The 12,020-nt window shown below is 51.6% G+C and overlaps 1 protein-coding gene across 2 annotated transcripts in view; it reads left to right on the forward strand.

The window, feature by feature from the left end:
* The window catches only part of ADAMTS14 (ADAM metallopeptidase with thrombospondin type 1 motif 14), a gene marked incomplete at its 5' end in the record, with an annotated part of 79,718 nt that overhangs the window by 27,484 nt on the left and 40,214 nt on the right, over positions 1-12,020 (forward strand). For both annotated transcript variants that reach the window (XM_080688667.1, XM_080688666.1), the window contains one exon: positions 2,778-2,968. In XM_080688667.1, coding sequence (XP_080544793.1) covers positions 2,778-2,968 — 191 coding nt within the window. The remainder of the gene's footprint in view (positions 1-2,777; positions 2,969-12,020) is intronic.

Raw genomic sequence — 12,020 nt, forward strand, 5'->3', positions numbered from 1 at the left:
ATCCATCATGGTTTTCCAGCTGCTCCACAACAGAGGGGTCTGAGGTGCCCCAGTGAATCTTGTTGGCACTCCGGGGAGCATGGTGTTGGCCACTGCTTTCTGAAGAGAACGTGCACGCACCCCTGACACTGACATACTCAACTGTAACATTCACTCACTAACCTACAACACACACCTGTCCTATACCTCACACTCACAGTCACACAGCTTACACATTCACTAACACTCATTCACACACACTAATACCCACTCACACCCCACCCCACCCCACACCAGCACACACACCCTTGATGGGCTCCAAAGAAGAGTTATGTGATCCTTTTTCAGGGGTTCTGGTGAGAAATCTAAACGGCTCCAAGTCCTGGGTAGAAATTCTGGCCTCACCCCAGCCCCTCAGGGATTCCCTGTGGACCCTGCCTCGGCCTTGGAGGGTGTGCTCTGGATGTTCCCATACGCCCAATGCTACCCTTTCCTTCCCTAACCCCTGGTCCTGATCTCTGTCGCCCTTTCCCACCCTCCCCTTCCCTCCTGAATGCCAATAGGCCATGTGCGCCTGTGGCCAGGGTTCCCATTCCTGGGCTGGAGGCTGGGGCTGCCAGACGCCGGGGCAGCCAGCCAGGCTGGGGGTCAGGGCCGCTGTTTTTTTTTTTTTTTTTAATTAAAATGAAACCCACTATTATAACCATTTTAAAGTGTACAATTCAGTGGTTTCTTACTTTCACAATATTGTGAAAATATATTCACAATGTTGTGCAACCATCACCACTATCTAATTCCAGAACATTTCCATAATTTCCCTATAAACCTCTGTACCCATTAATTAGCAGTCACTCCCATTTTCGCGTTCCCCGCCCCCCTGGCAATCCCTAACCTACCTTCTATCTCTATAGGTTTGCCTGTTCTGGACATCTCCTATAAATGGAATTCTATAGTATGTGGCCTTTTGTGACTGGCTTCTTTCATTTAGCATATAAGTTTCATCTATGTTGGAGCCTGTATCAGTACTTCACTCCTTTTTATGGCAGGGCAATATTCCATTGTAGGGATGCACCACAGTTAGTTTATTCATCTGTCGATAGACAATTGGGTTGTTTCCATATTTTTCTTTTATGATCATGCTGCTATGAACATTTGTGTACAGGTTTTTATGGAACATGTGGTTTCAATTCTTTTGGGTACATGCCTAGGAGTAGAATTTCTGGGTCCTATGCTAATTCTATGTTTAACTTTTTGGGAAACTGCCAAACTGTTTTTCAAAGCAGCTGCATCATTTTATATTCTCTTGAGGCTTCCTGGGTGGGCTTCCCAGCGGCCTCCACAGTTTGAGGGTTACCTACTTTGGCCTGAAGGATGAGAGATACATAGAAGAGGGTGTGGTTGGGACATCGCCAGGGCTTATGGCTGATGTTAGTAGGCCCTCTTCCAACCCCCTCGCTGTTTTTGCTGAGAGAGAAATCGGGTGGACCCTGATAGGGTGTGATAATGGGAGAGTGGCAGATCTGAGTTTACATTCTGCGCCTCTGCCATTAACTTGCTGTGTGACCTGAGATGGCTGGTAACCTCTCTGAGCCTCCCTTGGACACACCTGGCAGGGAGAGCTGTGTAGGTCAAGTTCCACATTTCACTTGCAGTATGTGAACCTTCAGGCACTGCTCCTTAGTTGGGAGTGACTGCTCCTGGCTCTCCCCACTCCACGCAGAGAGCCCTGCTCCTCCCTTCCTGGGGGTCCTCCCTCCTCTCTCCCAGAATTGGTCTGTGAGTTGCAGAACACACCATTGGGCTCAGGCACCAGGGCCACCTGGAGCTGTTGTTCAGTCAGTGTGACCTGCAGAGAAACACCTTGGTGTCGGGGGCACGTGAGGGCCACGCCGGCCTGAGCCCTGCTCACCAGGCTGTGATCACCCCAAGGCCGGCCTCCCTTTTTGGTTTCCCCAGGAGGCCCGGGGCCACACGTTTTTCAGCCCTGAAGTCTAGTGCTGTTTTCCAGCTCCCCAACCAAAGGAAAAATAAAAGGACAGCAGCACTGAGTCTTGTGGTTCCTGTTGCCCTGTCCTCAGGGCCCATGGGCCAAATGCGGGCCACCACTTGTTTTTGTCAGTAAAGTTTTATTGCAACACAGACAGAGGCTCTATAATCCACAAAGCCTGTCTGGTTCTTCACAGGAAAGCTTTGACAACTCCTAGATTAATTAACACAAATTAATAAATCCTAGTTATATAAATACTTAGTTTTTAGCCAAAAGGCCAAAGCTGTGATGATGAAATTTGGGGTCACTGGCAGTGATTGGGAGGGTTTTGAGAGGCTTGGGGAATACTTCAGGGGTGTCTAAAATGTCCTGCATCAGCCACAGTTATATTTTAGTTTTTTCCTTTATCAAGATGTTTCCACTCACTGCTGCCTTGGATTTTTTTATAGCAAGCTTCTGGGGCAAGAGATGGAGAATTATCCACTCGCAAGTCACAGGAGGGGAGATGGAGGTCCAGAGAAGTGCATGGACGGGTTGGGCCAGGATGCACAGTGAGATAGGACCAAGTAGGAACTGGGGCCCAGATTAGTTTTCACTTCTCTGCTACTCGTTGCCTCAAAGACAGCCATGCTCTGTGGCAGGAAATTGCTCTGTGCACATGAATTACCTGGTATGGAACAAACCCGCGTGCTACCTTGGTTTATGGAAGCCAGAACAGGGGCACATGTGACAGGGGTGGATTGACGGGCAATGTCCCAGTGACAGCCTCTTATGTAGATTTGACCTTGGTCTCTTCCCATCCTGGTTCCAGCCTTTGGCCTGGGCGACCTTCCCAACCTGCTGGGCCTGGTGGGAGGCCAGCTGGGAGAAGCGGAGCGGAAGCGGCGGCACGCCAAGCCGGGCAGCTACAGCATCGAGGTGCTGCTGGCCGTGGACGACTCAGTGGTGCGCTTCCACGGCAAGGAGCACGTACAGAACTACGTCCTTACCCTCATGAACATCGTGAGTGTCCCTGCGTCTGGGTACTGGTGGGCTGGGCAGGCGGTGGGGTGGGACCACCAGAATCGGTCTGAACACACTGTTTCTCTCTGGCCTGGTGTTCTCTGGGTGGCCTCAGGGAATCTCTATTTGCTCCTTAGCTGGACAGTGGGTTCCATGGTGAAGTGGCCCTGAGCTGGTCTGGATCCATCCCAGGCTCAGCCTGGCCTTAGCTGTAATGCCTGTGCTGGGTGTCCACAGGCCATCCACACTAGTCCCTGGCCAGCTGGAGCATTCGGACAGGGGGTTCTGGACTCGGACACATTCGGAGCCTCACTCAGGCATGGCCGGGACTTGCCTGAGACACCTCATCTGGAGAAAATGGGCAATGCGGGGCTGGGATCCTGGCCGGGCGCTGTCAATCGGCTGTGGGGAGGGTGGTCCCAGGCCTCTAGTGTGAGCCTTGGGTGTTCACAGAGGCCTGACAGGCCGGGAAGTGAGGGTCACAGGCAAACTGAAGACTGCTGAAGCAGAGAGCTGTGCCCGGTCCCAGGTGGGTACACTTAGCTGCTGCTGGTGGCACTCAGGCAGATGTGCAGGGCTCTGGTCCATGGAAGGCATGCTTCAAGGAAAGTCAGAAATGCGGTTGTTTTTAAGAAAACCTTGTATGGAACATTAAATTCAGTTATCTAAGTGAAACTAACAATTTTTAAATGTTAAAATATAAAAACCATTGTGAATGCTAAACAGAACCTGTCTACACACCACATTTGGCCTGTGGGCTACAGGTGGGCACCTCTGAGCTACAGGGACAGAGATGACAGAGACCAGAAAGGGAGGGGTGGTGAGTGCGTGTGGACAGGTGGGCCCCACACTGTTTCTCTTCTGGCAAGAGAGAGCCGCCTGGAGCATTCGGACAGTGGGCTGTCGGAGGTGCCTGTGGCTGCGGCTCTGGGAAGGATGAGGACTGGTGTAGGGGAAAGTGGAAACTGTGTAGGCCACAGCCAGGTGCTGGGGAAGGTGGAACCCCAGGTTCTCCCCTATGAAGCCGGGTAGAGGGGGTGACAGCTTGGGGTCAGGCCCCGCTCAGCATGCCGGGGCACAGTGTGGTCCAGGAAAGAGGAGGTGAGCAAATGCCACATCAATAGGAAACAAACAACAGGGCGGGGCCTTCACCTCCAAGTCTACAGGTGACTCAGCTTAACAGCTCTTAATACACATTCATCTGAACACAAGAGCTGAGAAGGAAGATACATATACTGGTGGTCCCGAAGAATTCGAGCGGGGCCTCTTTTGAAAACCAAGGGTCCCAGCCCCTGTATGGGCCTCTGCTGGCCTTAAGGTTAGGGCCTCGGACCTGAGGCCTGTGAGGAAGTTGGCTCGCTGCATTCTCATGCCGACTAACGATGACTGCCGGTGGGCCGGGGCGGGATAGAATCACCTCACACCCAGGCTAACACGGACAGTTCTTGGAGGCTGTGATGGACGTGCAGCTGATCACAGTGCTGTGCAGAGAGGAACATCAGCGAATTGGCCAAGAGCATGGGCTTTGGTGTCACACTGTCTGGCTTTGGCCCTTCCTGTCTTTTGACCCTGGGGGCAAGTTACTAACCCTCTGGAGTGTCCCTTTCCCCACTTTTAAAACAGCATTGGCAATACTTACCATGTAAGGTTTGGAGAGTAAACAGCACATAGCATAGTACCTTGAATAGCATAAGCTCTCAATAAGTGGTTTGTGATAATAATGATATGACTTTCATGAGGGGAGTGGTAACACATTTCTGGGAACTCAACAGTTGTTGGGCAGAAGTGTCAACCCCATGGTCATACCAGTCCTACACAGCTGGGGTAGAGGGGTGACACGTTGGGGTCAGGCCCCACTCAACATGCTGGGGCACTGTGCAGTCCAGGAAGGAAACATTTGTAGGGTAATAATATGTCACAACATTGCCTATGCTGTCTGGGACCCATAATCTGGCCACACAATAGTGAGGAGTCTGCTAGGAGGGCATGCATCCAGCCCCTCGTTAGTTGTGTGACCTTGTACAGGGACCTGCCTTGCTTAGGACTCTTTAGGTAGCAAGTGATGGAAAACCAACTCAAACTAGATTAAGAAAAACAGAGTAGTTGATTGACTCATGGGCCAAACTGTGGGAGGGAGAGAATGGAGCTGGTTGTAAGTGTAATTGGTAGGCTTAAATGGACTGTTTTTTGTTGTTGTTGTTTGTTTGTTTTTTGTTAATCCTCAGCGGAGGATATTTTTCCCATTGATTTTAGAGAGTGTAAGAGAGGGGAAAAGGGCAGAGAGGAGAGAGAGAGAGAGAGAGAAACATTGATGTGAGAGAGTCACATCAATTGGTTGCCTCCTGCACTCACCCCAACTGGGGCAGAGAACCTGCAACCTAGGTACATGCCTTTAACCGGAATCAAACCTGGGACCCTTCGGTTCCAGGGCCGATGCTCTAACCGCTGAACCATGCCGTCCAGAGCATGGACTGTTTTTAGGTTTCCTTCTCTCTGTGGCATCCTAGTTATCTCTGATTAGCTTCTCTATGTGACAGATTCTGACAAGATTTTTAGTGTCACAACATCAGGCTGACTCCTATCTCCGTAGCTCTGAGGCCAGAGACAAAAGAAGTTTTCTCTACACTTAGTTCCCAGGTAAAAATTCTGAGGGCAGGACTTGATTGGCCTAACTTTGGATCACATGACTACCCTTTGGACCAATCACTATATGTTGGAGAAGGAGATAGAGTTACTCAATGGAAGAGAGGGGCTAGCTAGCTACAGGATGGCCCCTGGAGAAATTGTTCTGGGCTGGCTAGACACCCCAGTTTGTGTCAGCTACAATACTTAACTTAAGAGCCTCCATATTTTGATGCTAGTATCTGCTCTTGTTTTGTGTGTGAAAGTTAAATATGTATATTTAGCACACGCCTGGCACATAGTACTCAAGAAATGTGTTCTGTTGTTCTTCTAGCCATATTATTTGTCTTAGTGTGTGTGTATAAGTTCTTTGTCTAAGTCTCTGGAGGGTGGGGACTTCTACTTATTTGAACCCCAACAGCAGACAGCACAGTGCCCAACACCTGATAGGTGATCAATAAATGTGGAAGCTGATGGTGTCTATGAGAGAAGCAGGGGGCAGCATCCCCTGAGATGGGAAAAAGGGAAGACAGCAGACTTCTGTCTGAAATGCCGGCTTTAGGAAAAAGGCAGGAGTAGAAATCAACTCCACTTACAGGAGCCCCAGGAAAGGAAGGGGCTGCCAGAAAGTTTGGATATTCATTCTTCTGTTCCTTACATAACATGTGGTTTGAGACTCAAAGAGCAAAGACTACCATTGGGGCTGTTTGAGAAAGAGGGAGAGAGAGAAGATGACTATGCTAAGAACACATCCACCTCACCAGAGCACTGGACCACCCACTCACGCTCTATAAATAACTGGCCCAAACCTAAGACCACACAGCTGACCACACAGCTGAGTATTAATCCCATTAGTGGGAGAGCCAGGTTGGCCCCAGTAGCCAGCAGGTGGAAAGGGAGGAGGAGCAGGAGAGGGGAGGGGGGATGGGAGGCCCTCTGGTGCTGGGAGCCTGGGTCCAAAGCTGGGCCTAAAGACCCTAAAATAAAAATAACATAAAGATGGATGGTCTGGCTGGCGTGGCTCAGTGGTTGAGCGTCGTCCTATGAACCAAGAGGTCACAGTTCAATTCCCGGTCAGGGCACATGCCCAGGTTGCGGGCTCAATCCTCAGTGTGGGGCATGCAGGAGGCAGCTGATCAATGATTCTCTCTCATCATTGATGTTTCTCTCTCTCTCCCTCTCCCTTCCTCTCTGAAACAAATAAAAATATATTTAAAATAAAATAAGCAGAGGTGTGTGTTAAAGATTTTGCTCTACTCACTAATTAATGAGGGAAGCAGGCGGATGTTATGACCTGTTCAAAAGAGAACCCAAAGAACAGAAACATTTATAGGTCAGAAATATTGAGATGAATGTGCAAATAGAGACAACATTGGCATTTCTGGGGGGTGGAAGGGAAGACAGAATTTGCATGTCTATAGACAAGAATATTGCATTGCTATTAGTCATCTATAGAGCTCTCCGTTGTAAAGACATTTCCAAGAATCAGAGTCAGGTGAGGCTGAAGGCGTGCGGTGGACAAGGCACAGCTCTCATGGAAGTACACATGTTTATTCTCTGAGTGCTAGGCCTGGACTGGACCCCAGGTACAGAGCCCTTTTCATGGGTGGCTGCCTGTCTGACTACGGCTCCATCCTGCTCCTGGAGCTGGAGGGGTGGCAGCCTCATTCAGGGCACACCCTGGGTTCTGGCTGTGTGACAGTCCTAAGCAACTAAACAATGGGAACCCCCCTCTCCTCCCTTCCCCAAAAGCTAGCCTCACTACCACCTCTCTCTGAATTCTGGGGAGAGGGGCTGTGGAGAGAAGACATAGGGTTGGGGTGGTTGCGGGTAGGCAATTGGAGGAAGACTGAACTCCCTTGGGCCAGATGCTCCATTCTCTCTCACCTCGGACAGAGCAGCCCTCCTGTCTGAGGCTCCCATTGAGCACTCCGTTGTCACCTTCTCTTTAATGTCTCCTGGTTGGTGCGAGAAGCTCTGCACATTCTGGAAGGTGGAATAAGCTTTCTGGAGCCCCTTCGCTGGCCTCACCCCCCAGTCCTGGCTATAATTTACTCAGGTGTTCAAAGCCAGGCACTGTGCTGCCTCAGTGGGCTCCCCCAGTGCAAGGCCTTGGGTAGGATGGGGGTGATTGTTAGTCAGGGATCTGTGTTTGCATGTGACAGAGACCCAACTCACACTAGCTTGGGCCAAAGAGGTGATCTAGTGGCAGGTGATCTAGTGGCAGGTGACTAGTGGCAGGTGATCTAGTGGAAGGTGATCTAGTGGAAGGTGATCTAGTGGCAGGTGATCTAGTGCAAGGTCAGTGCCGACAGAGTTGTACAAGAGCTGCAGGACAGGGCAGCTCTAGGGACCACAGGGACGAGGGTCTCAGGCCTATTAGGACACTCTCTCCCTTCCTGCGCTCCTCCCCGTGGCCCGCCCCCCCCCCCCATCTGTGCTCGGAAATGTAAACTTGCGAGTACCCCACGTTGGGCTGCCAGTTGCGAGTGTACCCACCACGTCCCGTGTGGTTCAGGGTTCAGGTTCAAAGTTCAGGCTCTGGAGGAGGCTGCACGCAAATGAAAGAGACCAGACAAGAAAATATTAATTTGGGAATTGGGGGCCAGGCGGAAGCCCAAGAGAGGACTCCGCTTTGCTCTGGCCTTGCCATCCTTTTTATTCAGATCTGGGGTCCACCCATAGCCCTTAGGCAGGCAATTCCAGTAATAGCTCAGTGATAACCCATCAGCAAGGATTTACATGAGACTAAAAGGTGGAAGTTGCTTCAGCTCCCTTTGTCTCCACCAGACAGTGGGTGTATGGCTCTGACCCTTGCCAGAGCCTCAAGGTTGACCAGCCTTCCGGACTCCTTGTCCACCTCTTTCTGCTAGTGAAGGCAATTGGCAGCTTCCAACATAAACTGACAGGGGCTAGGCTTTCTCCCCATGGTGGGAAGCAGGGCTCCTGGCAACCCCAGATTCTGACACTTTTGCTCTTAGGACCCAAAGGCAAAGGGATCCTTCCTGCTCTCCTGGACCAATTGCTAGGACTGGAGGGTTGGCTGGGGGCCTGGGTGGAGCCTACTGATGTGTGTGTGGCGAGGTGGAGCAGGATCTGATCCTGGAGAGCAGGCAGTGAAGGGTCCACATAAGCAACATCCAAACCTGTAAGAATTTTTACTAGCTTATTTGTGCCCAATTGATGACAAAATTTTAACGGATTGAGAAAATGCTCTGGAGAATTTTACACCTTACAATCAAAGGAGGGCACATAAAGGGGGTTACATGAAATCCATCGGTGGTAGATTAAGGAGGCAGGAGAAAGCAAAGTGGGGAAATCTCTGCGATTGGATAAAAAGTAAAACAGAGAGACACACAATTCATTTACATTGGTGGGCACAGGATAGTTAACAAGGAACATTTATGGCACATAGAGAAGGTATTTGGGAAATAACACAGCAATGGGGGAAAAGGCTTCTATGGGAAGGACAAATAGGTGTCTTTAGGAAGGCACATGACTTCTTAGGAGAACTAAGGGGAAATAATAAAGCCTGTTGAAATGTTTGTTTATGCAGGTACACGAGGTCTTTCTTTTTTATGGCCATGACGTTCCCTGGGGAAAAGGATATATGATAGCTGGTTTCCCAGAAGCTGTTGCTTTGTCAGATATGGGAATTTCTGAGAAAGCATCTTTTTACATCTGTGGAATCTCAAATGACTTCAGTGTAAGATAATCTTTATACCAGCTCTGTGCTCCTGAGTGATTCCCCAGACAGGCCGGGGCGGGACCTCAGAAGCAGCCCAGGAAATGAGGGATTGCATGTGTGCATGTCCTAGCGGGGCCACAACTCTGTGCCAGCCTCCGAAGTCTCTGCTTGTGGCGGAAACCCACATGCTGTGCGTTCTAGGCCCCCGTGTGCCCTTGCCAAAGTCCCGCCCTGCCCCCCCCCCTCCGGGACCCACTGATGGTCTAATCTGAGCCCCTCTAGAGAGGGTTCTGAGAGGTTCAGCCCAGGTGACCTGGAGTTGGAGCGGCTGATCTTTGGGACCTTGGCAAAAGGTGAACCCTGAGGTGTAGGGTTGAAGGCAGTGACGTTAGGAGGGTGATGGGGAGAGTCAACAAGATCTTGTTCCCCAAAAAGAATACGGGGCCTTCCCTTGGAAACTAGAAGAGACATTGTGATTGAGCATATGAGGAGACACTTCTTTCTGTAGAGGAAAGTGTGCTTTTGGAACTGGGTATTCTGCTGCCTTGCCCAGACTGAAATGCGGTTAATTCAGCGGGGTCTAGTTAAGTGCCTCAGCTGGAGCTGTACGACACCATGTGGATGGTGGTGGGGAGCAGGGAAGTTCTGCCAAGCTCTGAGGCTCCTGATGTGGAGGCCAGCTGCCCTCCAGTTCCTGGTGTCCCTCCTCATGTCCCTGGAAATTTACGGTAACCTGTTCCAGCCCTCTTGGCCAAATTAACTTCTGACCTTTGACCTCTGACCCATAACTCCCAGTCTTGGCCAGGGAGTTCCTCCACTGCGTGCTCACCAAAGACTGTGCCAGGTGGGCCTGCCTTGGGGACTGCTGTTTCCATAGAGTTGGCTCCACCTTCCTTCCTCTCACAACCTGCCAGAATGTAGGTGAGGAGGAGACTCAGTGCCTTCTCCGTGGTTCGGAAGGGTGTTCGAAGCTGGTTGTGCTCCTAATTGGCTTCTTGAATGTGAGAGCAGAAAAGGCCTTGGTTGCCTGAGGGCTGTGGTGGAGATAGGGCCTCCTATGAGGGGCCGTTCCTCAGGGGGAGAGAGGCTGGGCACTGAGCAGCCTTGCTAGGGAGCCGCTGCCTTGCAGACTCACTGCTGCTGTGGGGAAAGCCTAAGGGGAAAGCCGGTGGTGGGTTCTGACTTCCAAGGCTCAGGGGAGAGCCAGCCCGAGTTCCGGCCTATGGAGATGAGCGGATGGGCTGCCGGCAGCCTCTCCTCCCAGGGGCCAGCAGCTTGTCCTGGGCATTGTTTGGGAGCTTTCATTTGGCTGGGATGTTTAAAGCATAATTCTCTTAGGGATTTCATGAAGCCAGTACAAGGGTTTCCCTTTGCTCTCCCCTGGGAGTGCCTGCCTGTGACCATTTCTGATCCTGATTTCCAGGGCTAGGGCTGGCCTAGGGGGATCAGAGAGAGGAGATCCAGTTCCCAGGATGGATGGTCCCATTGTGCTAACCCAGGGGGCGGGGCAGAAGCTATTAGTGAGGCCCTGCAGCTCTTGGCCTGCTTCTCATTTTTCTTTTGCATTAACCTGGCATGTGCTATACATATTCATGCAGCTCCAGATGGTGGGCACATACTCCCTCCTCACCCCTCCCTCACATGCTGGTGGGCCCTGGATGATCTTGTCTTTCTCTGTGCCTCAGTTTACCCATGTGTACTGGGTCACTTTCCTTAAGGCTTCTTTCAATCTCAGGGCTAGGGGACCTTTGGAGAGCTTTGGAATGGAAGGGCAGTTGTGTTCAGCATTTAGTGAGCGCCTGGTGTGTGCCCAGTATGACAGACAGACTCCTGTTCTAGGAGCTTTGGTCTGGCTGCAAAAACAAGCCTCAGTCCCATGGAATAATTCAGGAACCATTGAAAATAACGCTGAAGGCGTTTAGAAGAGGTGGCTGTCCCCATGGACTGGGGGAGAGAGCTGAGCCAGCCTTGGGGGAAGGGGGTGTTTGAGTAGTGAAGAGCAGGCAGGGGGAGTGAGGTGGTGCTGCGGTGGGGCGGGGGGGGGGGGTGGCATGGCAGGGCTGTGGAAGCAGGAATGGGAATGTTGTCCTGGGTGTGCAGGGAAATCTCAGGGACTTAGCTATGGCAGGACATTCTATCAGGCAGCCATGTGGGCTCTTGTGTGGAGGGAATGTATGGAGAACAGTGCCTGAGGGTGGCACCTGGAGAAGGGAGGAGAGACGGACACCAGCAGAAGCTGTGATGGGCCCACGTAAAGACCCAGGACACTCCCAGCTCCCTGGGATGCCTCAAATACCACAGTCTCATTCCACTACCTTCTGCATGTCAGCACAGGGCTGGCAGCTTTACCGACGGGCTCCTTGAGTCCTCAGTGAGCTTCATGTGGGCGACATTCCTTGGACCCCTGTGTCCCTGAGAAGCCAAGTGACTTGCTCAGAACCTGCACAGCTAATAACTGACGAAGCCATGATTGGAACTCAGATCCGTCCGATTCCAAAGTCTGTGCTTTCCCCCACTGTTGCTGGGGTAGAACTTGGGGTGAGCAGCTCTGGGAAGCAGGAGAAGGAGGTCCCTGGGCTCCCAGCCTGGAGCGGGGAGGAGCACTGCCCCTCAGCCGAGTCAGGATCCTGCAGCTTCTCACCCTTTACCTGTGGCTGGGCCTGCCAGCGGGGCACATGGCAAAAATCTTCCGCTTGCATGGGGGTGACGCACCGAATCACTGGGGCACAGATGCCCTTGGAC

This window comes from Plecotus auritus (genome assembly GCF_963455305.1).
Source record: "Plecotus auritus genome assembly, chromosome: 9".
Taxonomy (NCBI): domain Eukaryota; kingdom Metazoa; phylum Chordata; class Mammalia; order Chiroptera; family Vespertilionidae; genus Plecotus; species Plecotus auritus.